Raw genomic sequence first — 17,684 nt, 5'->3', positions numbered from 1 at the left:
AAAACATACAAAACGCTCTATTGTTTATAATTTGTCCTATACTGCTCAAATGAGCTAACAAGGGATTGTATTTATTTTAAGCTCCCAAGAGATATATAAAGAAAGCAAAATAGCTGAGGTTGTACATACTTAATATGTGTATACACATACATGATGAATACATTCCTATTTTATAGATTCAAATACAAATTATTTTATATATTCTTTTCAGTGTTGTTTCATACTGCTTATTTACATTGTTGTTGTCTGATATACAGGTATCCTAGTATTTTTATACTGTATATAAACACACACACACACACACACACACATATATACCAGTAGTAATATATGTGTGTGTGTACATATATAGACACACACATATATATTTCAGTGAAATTAGAAATACAAATGTCCAAATTAGATACCTTTTATATACATGCCCTTAAACTTTCAACAATCTACCTAACTAGAGATGCAAAGAATTAGAACCTCTCATAGGATAAAAAGGAAAATATGGCAATATATTTTCTGGGACCAATTTCAGCAAATACTTATAGCATAGTCTTTGCCAAAGATGCGAACTCCAGGAAAGCAGAGAGCACATGTGTTTTATTGGTCACTGTATCCTCAGTACCCAGCATAGTGTTTAGCATTCGACAGATGTTTAGTAGGTTCTTATTAGACAAACGAATAAAGTGAGTAAATTAATATGGACTTCTTTTGGTTTATTTGTTTTCCCAGTGGTTTATTCGTTTTCCCAGCTTTTCTGCTGATTTATTATAAGGCCTCAACAGTGCTTTAGTTTTTCTTTTCAACATCCTGTCCTGCAGCTTCCTTGGTTCTTTTTGCCCAGAGGACAAAGAGCTAGGCATTGATATGGCAGTTTTTTGTTTTTGTTTTTTGAGACAGACTTTCGCTCTTGTTGCCCAGGCTGGAGTGCAGTGGCACGATCTCGGCTCACTGCAACCTCTGCCTTCTGGTTTCAAGCGATTCGCTGCCTCAGCCTCCCGAGTAGCTGAGATTATAGGCATCTGCCACCATGCCCGACTAATTGTTGTATTTTTAGTAGAGACAGGGTTTCACCATGTTTGTCAGACTGGTCTTGAACTCCTGAGCTCGTGATCCGCCCACCTCAGCCTCCCAAAGTTCTGGGATTACAGGTGTGAGCCACCGCGCCTGGCCTGATACGGCAGTCTTGAAGTTCTCTTCCTCCTTGGTGATGACTCTGGCTTTCTCCTTTGTATAGGTATTTCATATGAACATTACTGGTCCTGTCAGTGTGATGGCCAATTTGAGTTCTTCAGTGTAGCTGTCTCCCTTCTCGGAGGCCGAGGTTCCTAGAGAAGGAGGATAACCTTCCAGCAGTACTCCTACAGCTGTTATACATTGGCCTGCAGGGACTCAGTGGACTTGTCTCACCTCCTTGGATCAGTAGAGAAATCAGTGGTCCAGGCCATCTTCTTGTGGATGCTGGCCACCCTTAATTCTTCCAAGCTGAAGCCCCTGCCAGCTTGTACTTGGTGTGAAACCTCATGTGGTGCATTTTACTAGGGGCCAATGGGTCCAGATACAAGGCACCGCGCAATGCGGTGGGCTTTGGTTGCCTGGTCTCATGTCTGTGGCTCTTCCTTGCAGGCTGGGTGAACCATACCGCTATAGGCCACTGCCAGTACTTATAAAAGTGGGGCTTCAGGATTATGCCATTCCTGCTGGGCACCATGGCTGACTATAGCCCTCCAGCAAAGGAGAAGAGCCAAGGAGAATGGCTAATATTGACATCTTATAAGGAAATAGAAAAACAGTGATTCCGAATATTGTATTTTTTCACTCATTTAATAGCTATTCACCATTGTAAAAGTAATGTTTTTCATCTTCAGCTTTTAAAAAAACTGTGGCAAATAATATCAATCTAACAGTATTCCCTTCATTAAGCAAAGTTCTCTGAGAAAGAAGTACATGAAAAGATGTTAGAAAAAACTGAATATTGAAAAGGAGCTAGCAATATTGATAGTTTATTTTAAGCAAAGACATGTCACTACATTTATATTTCAGATTCAGTGTTACGTAAGCATGATATTCTCATCTTCCTATAATATTTTCAAAAAAACACAATAAAAAACTTAAAAACATACGTATTACTGAAATAACTGAGTATATAATAACATACTTCAAACACATGCAAAGTAAAAACCAATATGTGAAAACATATAAACAAATATATTACAATTTCTTATATTAAATTTTAGGAACGGTAACCAATTAGCAATTTATCTGGTTTAAGTCCATATTTAATTTCCATATAAGTCACTTCAATAACTCTTGATTGAAAGATGATGTGTACTTAACAACTAACAAGCTAATTCCCAAACCTTTATTAAAATTAACATTTGGTATAATACATTCAACGTGAAAATAAATATCAAAATGAAATATCATATAATATTCCTAAAGAATATTGTTAATCTTAAGTAACCAGTATCAGAACTATGTCGTCAAAGGAAACATTTCTGTGACAGGAAAACAAAGTCAATAGAATGAATGGTATCATGTGAGTTAACCTTGCTTGGTTTCAGCAAAGCTTTAGGATTTTTTTTGCAACCAAACTTCTTTTTTTTTAATTTTATTATTATTATACTTTAAGTTTTAGGGTACATGTGCACAATGTACAGGTTAGTTACATATGTATACATGTGCCATGCTGGTGTGCTGCGCCCATTAACTCGTCATTTAGCATTAGGTATATCTCCTAAAGCTATCCCTCCCCCCTCCCCCCACCCCACAACAGTCCCCAGAGTATGATGTTCCCCTTCCTGTGTCCATGTGTTCTCATTGTTCAATTCCCACCTATGAGTGAGAATATGCGGTGTTTGCAACCAAACTTCTGATCATCAAACTGGACAACACTTCCTAGAAAAGTGGGGGAGTAGGAGCTGACTGGAGAAAAAGTATTAGTGTGAACAGTTGCATGACATGAATTTACTCTTAACTTTTAATTTTTCAAGACTCAGAGAATGCTATCCTTTAATCCAATAATCAGTAACTAAGAGGTATGTAGTATCATTCCCACCTAATTTTTAATGCCAATCCTCTCCTAGAGCATTATGATGTTACTATGCATTCCATTACGTGCTTCCTGTCAAGCTTATGCCTCAAGAAATTGGACAGGAACTGTTAGGTGAGAACATTTAGTGGAGAAGAGACATGGGATTCAATGCTAAGTCTGGTGACACTAACAAAAAGCCCATGTACAACTAGATCAGACCACACTAGTCCAAGGATCAAATCCAGGCAAATCTCAAATTGGGACGAAATCACAAATAACATCAAACAAGAAAGGTCTAATGATACTTCATCCTTTCTACAATAACTAGGAAAATAGAACAATAATGCTAAATTTAATTAGTAACCTAGCACTGAGGTATCTAAAACCTTGGACAAAATTAGTAATTAAAAAAAAAAAAACTAAAAGGATAAAAAAATACTGAATATTCAAAATAAAATATCTCTGGGTGGGAAAACAATCTAAGAATAACATGTCAAAACAATAACAAACTAGGAGGAAAAACACAACAATTTCATGCAGAAATAACACCAAAAATGAAACAACAGATTAAATGATAGCTCAAAATAAAATAATAGATATATAAACGTGAACATATGGTATTTAGACACAGTGCAGTAATCCTTAAATTAATAATCAGTTCTGGCCAAAATTATATCTGGCCCAGGTCAGGGTTGTACGGCAAAAGAAAGTCTGAATAGAGTTGGGAAGACAAAGAAAGCTAAAAAGAACTGGAAAAGCAAGCAGTGGTAAAGAGATTTAATAAGGCTTTAAGTACGGAAAAAGATGGTGAACAGCTGTTCCTCATCCTTTCTGACAAGAGAACAAGAGGAAATGGCCTTCAACTATACCGTGAAGGATTCAGATTACCCATAGATGGAAGAAAGAATTTTCTGACTGCGACCATTCTTAAACATTGTAACGGGCTACTAAGGAGAGATGAAGGTATCTCTTGAGGTCTTTAAAAATCGGACTGAATTCATCTGGATATAATGTGATTCTATCTTGAAGGCAGAGAGATGAAGTAGAAGAGCTTTCAAGGTCTTTTATTTTGATGATTCTGTGAGTGTCAACCCAATTCCCTGAAAACTGCCTCCAATTATGGGTTTAATAAGTATAACTCAGTATAAAGGCAGATAATTTCTAAGTAGAGGTCTGAGTGCAAACAAAACACCTATTCAGTAACATGGAACTTGAGAGTTTTTATTTGTAATTAAGTAGAAAACCCATGAAATAAATACAGGCAGTAACCTAAGGATTCACATACACATCTTGAATGTTTCCTCCTTTATCTACACTATACAAAATTAATCCAGTGATGCCACTTGTTCAAAATGGAGCCAAGAACACAATTATTAAGTGGTAATTAAAAATAACAGCAAATTATATATGTTAAAATTCTATGCATTAAAGCTCACATTTTTTACTTATGCTGTAATTTCTCATTCCTCATTCAAGCCTTGTTTATTCTCCACCATCATCCCAAATGAAAATAGCTTTATAGTTGTTTCTGATTATAATGGTGATACATATTTAAATACTAAAACATATACAAAAAATACTCCCCAAAATTAAAGGAAAATGTAGTCTACAATTCCAGATGTACACTATTAACATTTAATTTTCTTCCTCCAGATACTCTCTATATAAATATATTTTTTTGCAAACAATGGGATATTGTTTATATTTGTGGTGATGCATATGTCTCACCTTAATATATGATCAACATTTTCCACGCTAATAAACACATGTGTACACAACTATCTTATTCTCATATAATATCCTATTGTGTAGTAAATGTATCTCAGATCCATCCACCATCGCTTCTATGGGAATTCCCATCCCTTACATTGGTCCTTCCCCACTATTTTAACACCACCCTCCCATCCCTTCATATGTAGTATAGAAGAAATGTTTGGATCATGAATAGACACTGACCCAAAAATAATCAGAGGCTTCCCCCAAAACTAACTATTGCCAGGCTTAACATCATGGCCCCAACTCTAATGATTCTCTACTTTCTATGTCCCCAGTTACCTAACTCCATATGCTCATTTCCTATTTCTAATCTCCCTAAAGACATTTAATTAGAACTACTGCCTTATGGAAGCTAAAGCTGTAAATCCTTTCCAGCATGCAAAGGCTCTAGTGAAGGAACACTAAGAAACTGCTGCTTGGCCATGATCAAGATGTATTTACAGCTCCTGAAATTGGCCTCTGTCCTCTGAAAGGAAAGAAAATCAAATTTAGGAAATATTTAAAGCTACTAATCTAAGATCTGGAATAAAATAAAGAGACTAGAATTCTCTGGAGTGGACTCTCTTTCCTCTCAGGACATAGGGCCACCCCAATGGCACACATCTATAGACCCTGAAGAAGACATCTGACACAGTGTTATCAAAAAATAGCTGGATCATAATAAAGCAGGTGACAGGGTACATGGCTGTGCTTTTGATCAAACAGGAAATCTCTTCACAACAAGACAAAAGCACTTGCTGGATAGTCCAGAAATAGCAAATCAAGCATCTGTGAGCCACATATAATATGCGCCCCTCGCACACACTGTTACAGCACAGGGTGCATTTGTCTCTAATTCCTCATCTTCGTTCCCTGCTGCTTTCAATTCTATGGGAGTGGTGTTGAATACTGATGAGATAATACCTCTTTCAACCTCTGGCAGACATTTTAAAGCAATTTGTTCAAGTACCAAGTACCCAGTTTGCATTTTAGTAGGCAATTTGTGGATCAAATTTCCTATCATCCTGAGGGTATTCTGAGTTTTAAATATAATGGCTTATCACGACCATAGCACATCTCCTTTAATTTGATTTATTTCACATATTAAATAGAAAATACACCCAAGCTACAGACATAGGTCCAAGAAATGCTTTGTAGTACAGATATCTGATACTGATTCATACTATGACATTGAATTTATCTTTATTTATGAATAAACAGTAGTTAAAAATTAACTTTTTCTGCATGGTTTCCTGATACACTGGATTTGGTCTCATTTTTATATTATTTATATATAACATATATATAAATAATTGGAGGTAAAAATGTAGATCTAAGATAGAACGAAATAACCACTTTCTTAATATAATACATGAAAGCCAAATAACACTAGGTGTTAGGAACTTAATTTTACATGTTTTGCAATAGTTAATAAATATAACTGAATGTACAGAAAAATAATCTCTTTTAGTCAGCCTCATTTTCACATACATATATTGATAGTGGTAAAATCTTCACCATTTTTCATATACTTTCACATATACTCACTAACGTCCATACAGAGCAATCACAGTGGTTGCACTAAAAAGACCCTAAATATGTTGGATAACTGTTCCCATGCTTTAGAGTTATTTAAGCAAAAGATTTTAAAAATCTACTGGATGTACTAATAATTATTATCATTATTATATATTCCACATAATTATTTCAGACATTTTCTTTCTCACTATATATATATGTGTGTGTGTGCATTATTCTCACTATATATGTGTGTGTGCATACACACACACATATATAAGTGAGTATATAAGTGAGGATATAAGTGTTCACAACATGGATTTTATTTCCTTCAAATATCTTATACTAATAGAATAATAAAAGTTACACATTGGGCCAGCCTAGATTAGGATTTAGTTGAGAAAGTTCATAATTTAAAAAAAAATTATTTTTTTCTTCCTCATTTAAAAAGTAAGAGGCAAAGCCAGAAAAATAAAAGGCTTCCAAATGTCTTATCCACTAGCCACAATTAGCTCATCCTTTAAAAATGGTATAGTATGAATTTTCAATAAATCCAGAGAAATAAGTCTCTATTAGGAGCCAAAACACTGTAATTTGAAACAGATGCCACTCACTGATCCCAAATAAGAAATCAATTATGCTTATTTTATTTCATGTCTCTTTTTAATTCATTATTAATCCTACAATTTGAGTTGAATTAATCTTTATAAATATTTACTACCTAAATCTTTATTAGTATTAATGGATTTTGATCTTCAATGCCCAATTACTCCTTATTGTTTATAAGTTTGCTGGTGCCACCACATACTAATGACATAATGTATTAATGTACCCCTATAATATACAATAGTGATGAATAATTTCGTTTAATCATATTCAGTTAAGGTAAATATATATGTGCTAATCCACATATATTGGAAATTTACAAATCATTAACTTAAAGCTATAACAATATAAAGAGGGCTCCGTATTTTTATACCACAAGCAAACTGTGTACACACCGTCCTTGAACATCATTCCAATCTCTCAGAAGCCTTTCATTTTCTCTCTGCAGGTGCTCATTTTCGGCTTGATTTTCTGCAATGGTGTCCAAGCAATAACAAATAAGTTCTCTAATGACTTCAGCTGGGTTTTCAACTTTCTCTAGGTTGAAGGAACCAAGTCTGAACTAAAATGAAAGAAAAACATGGTTAATTTGGGGAAAATATCACGATTGAGAAGCCTGGTTTTAAGCATACACAATTTCTTCTGAGAAGAAAAAGTGTAAGAAGGATTTATATACAATGCATTTACCAGATATACAAACAGTGAGCAAAAAAACTAGGCTACTACCTAAAGTTTCTTACTTGATCATATAAATCAACATATAGCCCAAGAATAATTTTTGTAAGTGGTAAGTCACTCTTCCATCTCCTAGCAGAAAAGAAAGCAACATAAATACTGTATAAGCTTACTACCATCTGTTTGCTAAAGCCTAATTTTAAGTCTCTCTGCTCAGAATAAGGAATTATGTATGATAATTTTAACTCTAATTTCTGTTCATGCAAATGCTAAAATGGAATAACTGACCTTTTATCGAAGAAAGCTCAAAATTTTGTTATAGCTAAGAGAAAGGTAGAGTTTTAGGAAACTAGTAGCTACACAGTAATTAGTCTTTTATCTAAAGACAATAACTTATTACCATAAATTGCCAATAATAAAGTTAAGTATCAAGCTTTAGTACTTTTGCATAAAGGTAAGAATCTTAAAAATACCTTAATTCCTCTACTAGGGTACAGTTTAAAATAAAATACTCAAATAGTTTTAGTTACACTTATGGAATTCTGAAAGGAACACAGGTATTCCCCATTTGGCTGATAAGGATGCTGAAACACAATGATTAGTAATAATGATTATATTTACCCTTAAAATTGTTACAACAGATAACAAATTATGATGATTATTATTCAGTTACCACATCTTTTGGTTGAAGTATAACTCAAGTGTAGCAAAAATATAAACTAGGATTTCTTCACCATAAGAGAACTATTATCATATCCATATAATAGATCAGTAAACTCAGGTTCAGAGTAGTTATCCAAGTTATTGAAGGAGTAAAGTCAAGATTCTGCTATGCTATGCTGTTGTGCTGTTTCTTGGTAAGAGAGTATCCCAACTAGACAAAAAGTAGGGGAAGAATTAGGTTCAGAACCCACACATAATTCCAAAGAAAGATGCTAGTAGCACTGAGTCCATAGAAGAGTAAAATGAGAATTGTTTTTGTTTTTGTTTTGGGTTTTTGTTTTTTGCCTCCTAGATCACAAATTTCTATTATGCCATTTATCTGATAAGAATATTTCCAAAAGGTATTGCTTTTAAAAGAATATTTCTATAAATATATTACATACAGATTAAGAAATATTTAATATGGTTGAGAATTCTGAGACAAATCTTTATTACACAATTTACAAATAAAAGCAGACTTCACTAACGTAGACATCCACTGTGAAACTGCATTTGTACAGTATGAAAAAGTAGTTGCAGTTTTCTCATGCAATGAAATATGAGTCCACTTAACAGGCATATAAGCTTAAATAAGAAAGTTTTACCTATATAAAGAATAAATAAATTGAAAGTAAATTTGAACAGTTACCTTTTGAAACCTGAGTGTAAATATACATACAAAGTTAAAGAAAAATGTCACCTAGCCGAGCGCAGTGGCTCACTCCTGTAATCCCAACACTTTGGGAGGCCAAGGCAGGTGGAGATCATCTGAGGTCAGGAGTTCGAAACCCACCTGGCCAACACAGTGTTGTAAAGACAGTGTTTAGTCTTTACTAAACATACAAAAATGAGCCAGACATGGTGGTGGTGCTTATAAGCCCAGCTACTCAGGAGGCTGAGGCACAAGGATCGCTTGAACCACGAGACACAGGTTGCAGTGAGCCTAGATTGTGCCACTGCACTCCAGCCTGGGTGATACAGCGAGACTCAGTCTCAAAAACAGAAACAAAAACAAAAAAAAGGAAAAAAATGTCACCTATAGAATATTATTGTTTTGAGTTGATACAAAGCAGGAGAAAAAATAAGCTTACTTTATTTTAGACAGTAGGTTACAATAGCAAAACATAAACACACAAAGTGGTTTTGTATTCTTTTATTATAACAATTGTCAGGTAGCTTTGAGAGAAGTGGACATTTTTAGAAATAAAAAGTTTTTTTTAACATTTGAAAAGTTTCAAAATGCCAAAAGGATAAAGAATTCATCCCACACTTTGATCCTGACATAAAATAATCAGTAAAATACAAATGAAGAGATAAACAAGTCCAGCCCTCTACACTTCTATCTCAGAAGACAAAGAAAGGACTAATTTTAAATCACTAATAACAACTTCTTTCAAAATATCACTCAAACACACTGATGAAAAATTCCAAAACCCTCTTAGATCTTTTTGCAGCTAATCAGTGTAAAATAAACATGAAATGTCATTTCTTCTTAAAAGTATACAACTTTTTTTATATCTATTTTCTAATTATTGTCACCAGTTTCTAGTCCTTCAATAGATAAGGACATCTATTATTCTACACAATAAAAATAAACTAAAAGTATCTAGAAATTTAATCAAAGAAAAGGATTTTACCTGAAACAATCAGATTAATTTTTTTTTTAATTCTCAAAAGTATTTGGCCCGTATACACACGGTTCATAGCCAGGAGCAGGAGGCACTCTTTCACCTTCACTGCTGCTGTTCTAGCCTGTGCACATTATTACAGATGCAAGGGGCCACATGCCTAGATGCACTGGACTTCAAAAAGGGCCTCATATCAGGCTTAATGAGTTGAGAAGTATAAAATATTTCTGTGTTCTACATCTACATCCAGTCCATCTTTATTCTGTCTCACAACAAAAGAAAAGCAGCAATTTAAGTATCATTTTAATGCCAGCAAATTAGCACAAAAGCTATGTCGTACTGTTGTGTCAATTTTTAAATTTTTCACTCCAGTTTCCAGTTTGACATATAAGGTTACTGTCACAGCTGTTCTTTATTTATCAGTTCTGTCACTTCGAAATAATCTACAGTATAAAACCATGACTTTGAATGGTACAGCAGAGTCAGAAACCACATATAAAAGACATTTTGAGAGCATGTCTCTTCTGTTAGAAACAGATAAAATTAAGAGTTTTTTTGTAGTTTGTTCTCAATTTTATTAATAATTCAGAGTACACAGATCATGTTAAGAACCTCAGTCTAACTATAATCTTCTAAGAGTTTAAGCTATGTCTGCATTTCTCTATGTAAAGAAGTTAAGAACAATTAACTTTTAAAATATTGATAATCGGCCAGGCGCGGTGGCTCAAGCTTGTAATCCTAGCACTTTGGGAGGCCGAGGTGGGCAGATTGCCTGAGCTTAAGAGTTTGAGACCAGCCTGGGCAACATGGTGAAACCCTGTCTCTACTAAAATACAAAAAAAAAATTAGCTGGGCGTGGTGGCGTGTGCCTGTAGTCCCAGCTACTCAGGAGGTTGAGGCAGGAGAATTGCTTGAACCCACGAGGCAGAGGTTGCAGTGAGCCAACATCGTGCCACTCCACTCCAGCCTGGTGACAGAGCAAGACTCCGTCTCAAAAAAATATATATATAGATATAATATATATATAATATATACACGTATACATACATACATATATGTATACGTATGTATACGTATATATATATATAAAGATAATCATAGTAGGTTTCACTAGTTGACTCTTAATAGTTATCATTCTAAGTGATAGAATAAATACTTTTAGCTTTTTAAATTTAAACTGCTTTAAAAATGATCAATTTCAGAAAACACATACATTTTCTTTAGCCAGGGGTTTGTCTATTATGGATATCTTTTTGTCAACCCTTCAAGTCCAAGATTAAATGCCATACTCCCTTACTATCACCTCAAAGCCCAGGCCAAGTTCTTTTTAACTAAGTTAGCCTATGTATTAGTTGGTCTTCACACTGCTGATAAAGACATACCTGAGACTGGGAAGAAAAAGGGTTTAATGCACTTATAGTTTCACATGGCTGGGAGGCCTCTCAATCATGGCAGAAGGCAAGGAGGAACAAGTCACATCTTACACGGATGACAGCAGGCAAAAACAGAGCTTATGCAGGGAAACCCCTGTTTTTTGTTTTTTGGGATTTTTTAGACAGTCTCACTCTGTCACCCAGGCTAGAGTGCAGTGGCACGATCTTGGCTCACTGCAACCTCTGCCTCCTGGGTTCAAGTGATTCTCCTGCCTCAGCCTCCTGAGTAGCTGGGATTACAGGGGTGGGCCACCTCGCCCTAGTTTTTGTATTTTTAGTAGATACAGGGTTTCACCATGTTGGTCAGGCTGGTCTCAAACTCCTGACCTCATGATCCGCCCACCTCGGCCTCCCAAAGTGCTGAGATTACAGGCGTGGGCCACTGCGCCCGGCCACTCCTGTTTTTAAAACCATCAGATCTCATGAGACTCATTCACTATCATGAGAACAGCGCAGGAAAGACCTGCCCCTGTAATTCAATCACCTCCCACCGGGTTCCTCCCATGACACGTGGGGATTGTTGGAGTTACCATTCAAGATGAGATATGGATGGAGACACAGCCAAACCATATCAGCCTACATTGGCCTCTCTAGTCTTAATATTTCAGTCTCATACAATGTATTACTCAGTTATATCCTGCTTATATTTTTCTTTGGTTGTTTCAGAAATGTAGTCTTTCCCTTTAGATTTCAAGCTTTTTGAGATCTGGGACCCTCTTTTCCATTTCTTCCATAGCCTCCAAATTATCTTTCAAAGCCCTGGCCCATACTAAGTGTTTGATAAAATTTTGATTATTTATTTATTTTAATAATCCTCATTAAGAAACTATAACTGTAATAGGATAGGTAAGGGATTTGGGCAGTGATTCTGTCCAAATAAAGAAATAAAGACATGACAGGGTTATTTATTGATTAGTACAATTTAAACAAAAAGGGCACAGTTAAAGATTGCTTAATAGCACTTAATGCTATCATAATACATAGATTTGAAAATAATTAAACAGATGTTTTTTAAAGAATGTATAGTTATATACTCAGTTTTCAGGTTCTTTTAAATGGCCACACAAATAAAAGTATCAGTAAAGCATACAAAATAAATACTATGAATAACATTAATTCCTAGAGAGTTATTTGTGGCTATTCTAAGTGTTTCCGAGGAGAGGAGATTATCAAGGTGTGATTTGATATCCTGTTTTAAAATATATCCACTAAAGGGTTTCAGTTTCAATATATTATCAAAGTAGACTAAATAAACTTGCAGAATTAAAGTTCATTACTATCCTGGGAACCAAGATGTGGAACTAAAGGAAAATGAAAAATAAAGGTATCTTGATGTTATTACTAGGCGAATAACGGCCAGATAGAATCTCATTTTGTTGCAGTGAGTGCTTTTAAATTTATTCACATCAGAGAAAAGTTTAGCTGTATCTAGATATATGTATACTAAAAACAGTAGTCTATCCATTACAGTTTATAATGCAGAATATTGTCTATTGTAGATATATACACAGTTGCATATATATAGTTGTGATACATAGTTGTAAAATTCTACTAATATAGGAAATTGATCAAGATATGTTTAAAAAAAGGTGACTGAACTGTATTACCTTGACCTAGTTATGTTCCTCATCAACTACAAGTTGATCAACTTTTTTTTTATTTTTATTTTATTTATTATTATTATACTTTAAGTTTTAGGGTACATGTGCACAATGTACAGGTTAGTTACATATGTATGCATCTGCCATGCTGGTGTGCTGCACCCATTAACTCGTCATTTAGCATTAGATATATCTCCTAATGCTATCCCTCCCCCCTCCCCCTACCCCACAACAGTCCCCAGTGTGTGATGTTCCCCTTCCTGTGTCCATGTGTTCTCATTGTTCAATTCCCACCTATGAGTGAGAACATGCGGTGTTTGGATTTTGTCCTTGCGATAGTTTACTGAGAATGATGATTTCCAATTTCATCCATGTCCCTACAAAGGACATGAACTCATCATTTTTTATGGCTGCATAATATTCCATCGTGTATATGTGCCACATTTCCTCAATCCAGTCTATCATTGTTGGACATTTGGGTTGGTTCTAAGTCTTTGCTATTGTGAATAGTGCCATAATGAACATACATGTGCATGTCTTTATAGCAGCATGATTTATAGTCCTTTGGGTATATACCCAGTAATGAGATGGCTGGGTCAAATGGTATTTCTAGTTCTAGATCCCTGAGGAATCGCCACACTGACTTCCACAATGGTTGAACTAGTTTACAGTCCCACCAACAGTGTAAAAGTGTTCCTATTTCTCCACATCCTCTCCAGCACCTGTTGTTCCCTGACTTTTTAATGATTGCCATTCTAACTGGTGTGAGATGGTATCTCACTGTGGTTTTGATTTGCATTTCTCTGATGGCCAGTGATGATGAGCATTTTTTCATGTGTTTTTTGGCTGCATAAATGTCTTCTTTTGAGAAGTGTCTGTTCATGTCCTTCACCCACTTTTTGATGGGGTTGTTTGTTTTTTTCTTGTAAATTTGTTTGAGTTCATTGTAGATTCTGGATATTAGCCCTTTGTCAGATGTGTAGGTTGCGAAAATTTTCTCCCATTTTGTAGGTTGCCTGTTCACTCTGATGGTAGTTTCTTTTGCTGTGCAGGACTTCATGTCTAAAACACCAGAAGCAATGGCAACAAAAGCCAAAATTGACAAATGGGATCTAAAAAAAGTTGATCAACTTTTTGTTGTAGTTTTGAATCAACTACATGTGTCCTAAGGCTTTATATCCTGAACTCTTCAGTTTAGTGACTTTCTAAAATGTTTACTTTTTATTTTATTTTATTTTTTTGAGACAGATTCTCGCTCTGTCACCCAGGCTGGAGTGCACTGGCACTGGAGTGCAATGACCCTGGCTCATTGCAAGCTCTGCTTCCTGGGTTCAAGTGATTCTCCTGCCTCAGCATCCCGAGTAGCTGGGATTACAGGTGCCTGCCACCATTTCTGACTAATTTTTGAATTTTTAGTAGAGACGGAGTTTCACCCTTTGGCTAGGTTGGTCTTGAACTCCTGACCTAAATTGATATGCCTGCCTTGGCCTCCCAAAGTGCTGAGATTAGAGATGTAAGCCACTGAGTCTGGTCTGAAATGTTTGCTTTAGATTTAAATAAAGAACATCACAAATGCACCTCCTAAAAGGGACAGTAACATATCTCAGTTGACAACTGCTCACACTGATCTTAAAAGGTAACTGGAACTGAGAAAAGGATACTGATAAGGACTCCTTCTAAAAAGATAAGAAAACTATATTTGTAAAGCTACTAATCTCATCTTCCCAACTACAACATATTATTGCCCAAATTTCTTAGAACTAATAAAAAATGCTTATATATCTCAAGCTGATCATATAATCAAGCTCCATGTATTTTGGATCTTACAGGTTCTTAAAATCAAAATGCAATAATCTAGGGGTGAAAAGTATGCAAAATTGTAATTATTGTGCTACAAAAATTATAAGCATTTTAAGGCTAGGTTATACGATTTAATATTTCAAGTGTGTCATCTAAGAATTCTTATTTAGGTCTTAATAACTGCAAAAGTCATAGTGGGAATCAGAGAGTTCTTGAGAGTAAAAAAAAAAAAACTCCACAAAAGTCTACATAGTACAGAAATCTCAGAAGTTACTTTACATTGAAGGGCTATAAATATTCACGCTATTATTGTCTTAAATAGAGATGATGAGTCTTTTGGTTCATGAACAATATAGTTACATTTAGGGTATATATCCTGGCTTAATTAGGTGTTACAATTAAAAATGAAACATTATATTATATATGGACTCAACCAGCTAGAAGGCTTTCCCTATAATAACCGGATTGGTCAGAGGGAGAGGGCAGGGGTTGCCTATTATTTGCCTGCTACTTTATTTTTGGTATTAGGTGCTGATGAAGAAATACAGATTTGATTCCTTCTACACAGAATCTTGGATCCCCTGACACTCTTCCAGATCTCATCACAGGTATCTAGTCATATCTTTTCAGTATGCTTCTCTATCGTCTACTCAGAGGTAAAACAGTATTGTTTCCTGGAATAATTCCTTGGCCCTCTTCTTGTTTAACTCTACAGAGGTTGATAGGGTTATTCGCAATCACAGCTTCCATTATTAAAAATAAGCTGAAAACTGCCAAATCTGTATCTCTAGGTGGGGCCTCCTCTCACTTAGTTCACGTGAGAACTGCTTTTTTAAAAGGATCTGAGACCTCCCCCTTCTCTCTATCTTGCCCCCACTCTTGCCATGTGACATGCCAGCTCTCCATCATCTTCTGCTGTGATTGGAAGCTTCCTGAGGCCCTCAGCAGGAACAGACACTGGCACCATGCTTCTTGTACAGCATGCAGAACCATGAGCCAATTAAACCTCTTTTCTTTATAAAGCACCCATTCTCATGAATTTCTTTATAGTGACACAAGAATGGACTAACACAGAGGGCAATCCTCTTTACTTAAAATCCATTGATTTGAATATTAATTTCATCCAAAAACACCCTCACAAAAACACCCAGAATGTCTGACCACATATCTGGGCACCACAGCCCTGCCAAGCTGACATATAAAATTAACCATCATAGCCAGCAAGAAACTGAGGCCCTCAGTCCAAAAGGCCACAAGGAACTCAACTGTGCCAGTACCCCACTGAGCTTGAAGGCAGATCCTTCACCTTGAGATGAGACCACAGTCCCCGGACAACACCTTAACTGCAGCTTTTATAAACTCATGTAAAAGCTAGGACTCCTAGCAATGCCATACCTGGACTCCTCATCCACAGAAACAGTGAGATTAATAAATGTACATGGTTTTAAGCTGCTAAATTTGTGGTAATGTGTTACTTAATAATACATAATGAATACAAATATGCTTTAATTTTACCGATCTAAACAAAACAAAAACACCCTTAATCCCATATCCCTCTAGTTGCTATTGTCCATTTTTCTGCTCCTGTCATTGCAAAACTTCTCCCAAAATGTATCTATTGTCTGTCCTGTTCAATACAGTAGTCACTAGTCACACATGACTATTTAAATTTCAATTTGATTAAATTAAAAAGTAAGTTCCTCTGTCACACAAGTCACATTTTAGTGTTCAACAGCCACATATAGCTAGTGGTTGCTGTACTGGGCAGTACGGATACATCCAAAAACAGATAAGATACAGAATCTATCATCTCATTCTTTTTATCATCCCAGCAACTTCTGTAGATTAATGTTGATCTATTTCTTTAATTTATGACATCCTATTCTCTCTTGAAATACTCTCCAATGGACAGCAGTCTGGCCTATGACTACCGTGCCAATCTCATCTCTCACCATTCTCCCTGCCTTTGCTGTGCCCCAGCCACTTGCTTTCTTTCTAGGCTTGAATAGGTCAAAATATTCCTGAATGTGGTAGACAGAATGATGTTCCCCCAAAGATGTCTACAAGCTAATTCTTGAAACTTGGGATGTTACCTTCCACAGCAAAGTGGGACTTTATAGATGAGATTAAGGTTATAATCTTTGAGATGAGAGATTATTCTTCATTATTTTCTGGGTGAGCCCAGTGTATTCACATAAATACTTAAAATTAGAGAAACGTTCCTGGCTGCAGTCAGAGGGACAACTGGTGAAGATACACACAGAGAGATACAAAATTGCTACCGTTAAAAATGGAAGAAGCGGGCCATGAGCCAAAAATGTATGTGGTTTCTAGAAACGGGGAAAGACAAGGCAATGGGTTCTCCTGTAGAGCCTCCAGAAAGGAACACAGCCCTACGGACACTTTGATGTTTGCTAGGTGAGATCTATATTGAAATTTTATGCAACAGAAGTAAAATATATATTTACGTTATGTTTGGTAAATTTATGTTGTTTTGAGGCACTAAGTTTGTGGTAATTTGCTACTGTAGCAATTGAAAATGAACACACTGAATCAGGGTCTGTGGGAAGCTGAATAGTAGCCCTCCTTCCCCATGTCTGTGTTGTAATCTCCAGAACCTGTGAATATTACCTTATGTGGCAAAAAGGACTTTAGGGATGTGATTAGCTTAAAGATCTTGAGACAGGGAGCGAGAGTATCATGAATTAGCCAGGTGGGTCCAATGTAATCATAATGGTCCTTATAAGAGAAAGGAAGGAGATCATAGTAAGAAGTTGATGTGCAAATAAAGCAGAAATTGGGAGTGATGTAGTCACAAGTTAAGGAATGCTGAAAGCCTTCTAGAAGCTAGATGGGACAAGGAAACCACTAAGTGTGTGCTACTTTGTTTCACCTTTAACAAAACACTAATAGAGGGTCATTGCAGATCCTTCCAAGAATG

General features: G+C 35.8%; 1 protein-coding gene across 9 annotated transcripts in view; it reads right to left on the bottom strand.

Annotated features, from left to right (window-relative positions):
* XRCC4 (X-ray repair cross complementing 4) overlaps nucleotides 1-17,684 on the bottom strand; it is a 310,135-nt gene that overhangs the window by 143,823 nt on the left and 148,628 nt on the right. For all 9 annotated transcript variants that reach the window (XM_054555079.1, XM_024246673.3, XM_024246676.3 and 6 more), the window contains one exon: nucleotides 7,300-7,466. In XM_054555079.1, the coding sequence (XP_054411054.1) occupies nucleotides 7,300-7,466 (167 nt within the window). The remainder of the gene's footprint in view (nucleotides 1-7,299; nucleotides 7,467-17,684) is intronic.

Source organism: Pongo abelii, chromosome 4 (genome assembly GCF_028885655.2).
Source record: "Pongo abelii isolate AG06213 chromosome 4, NHGRI_mPonAbe1-v2.0_pri, whole genome shotgun sequence".
NCBI classification, from domain to species: domain Eukaryota; kingdom Metazoa; phylum Chordata; class Mammalia; order Primates; family Hominidae; genus Pongo; species Pongo abelii.
The sequence above is the reverse complement of the archived record's forward strand: the minus strand, read 5'-3'. Positions and strand labels throughout refer to the sequence as shown.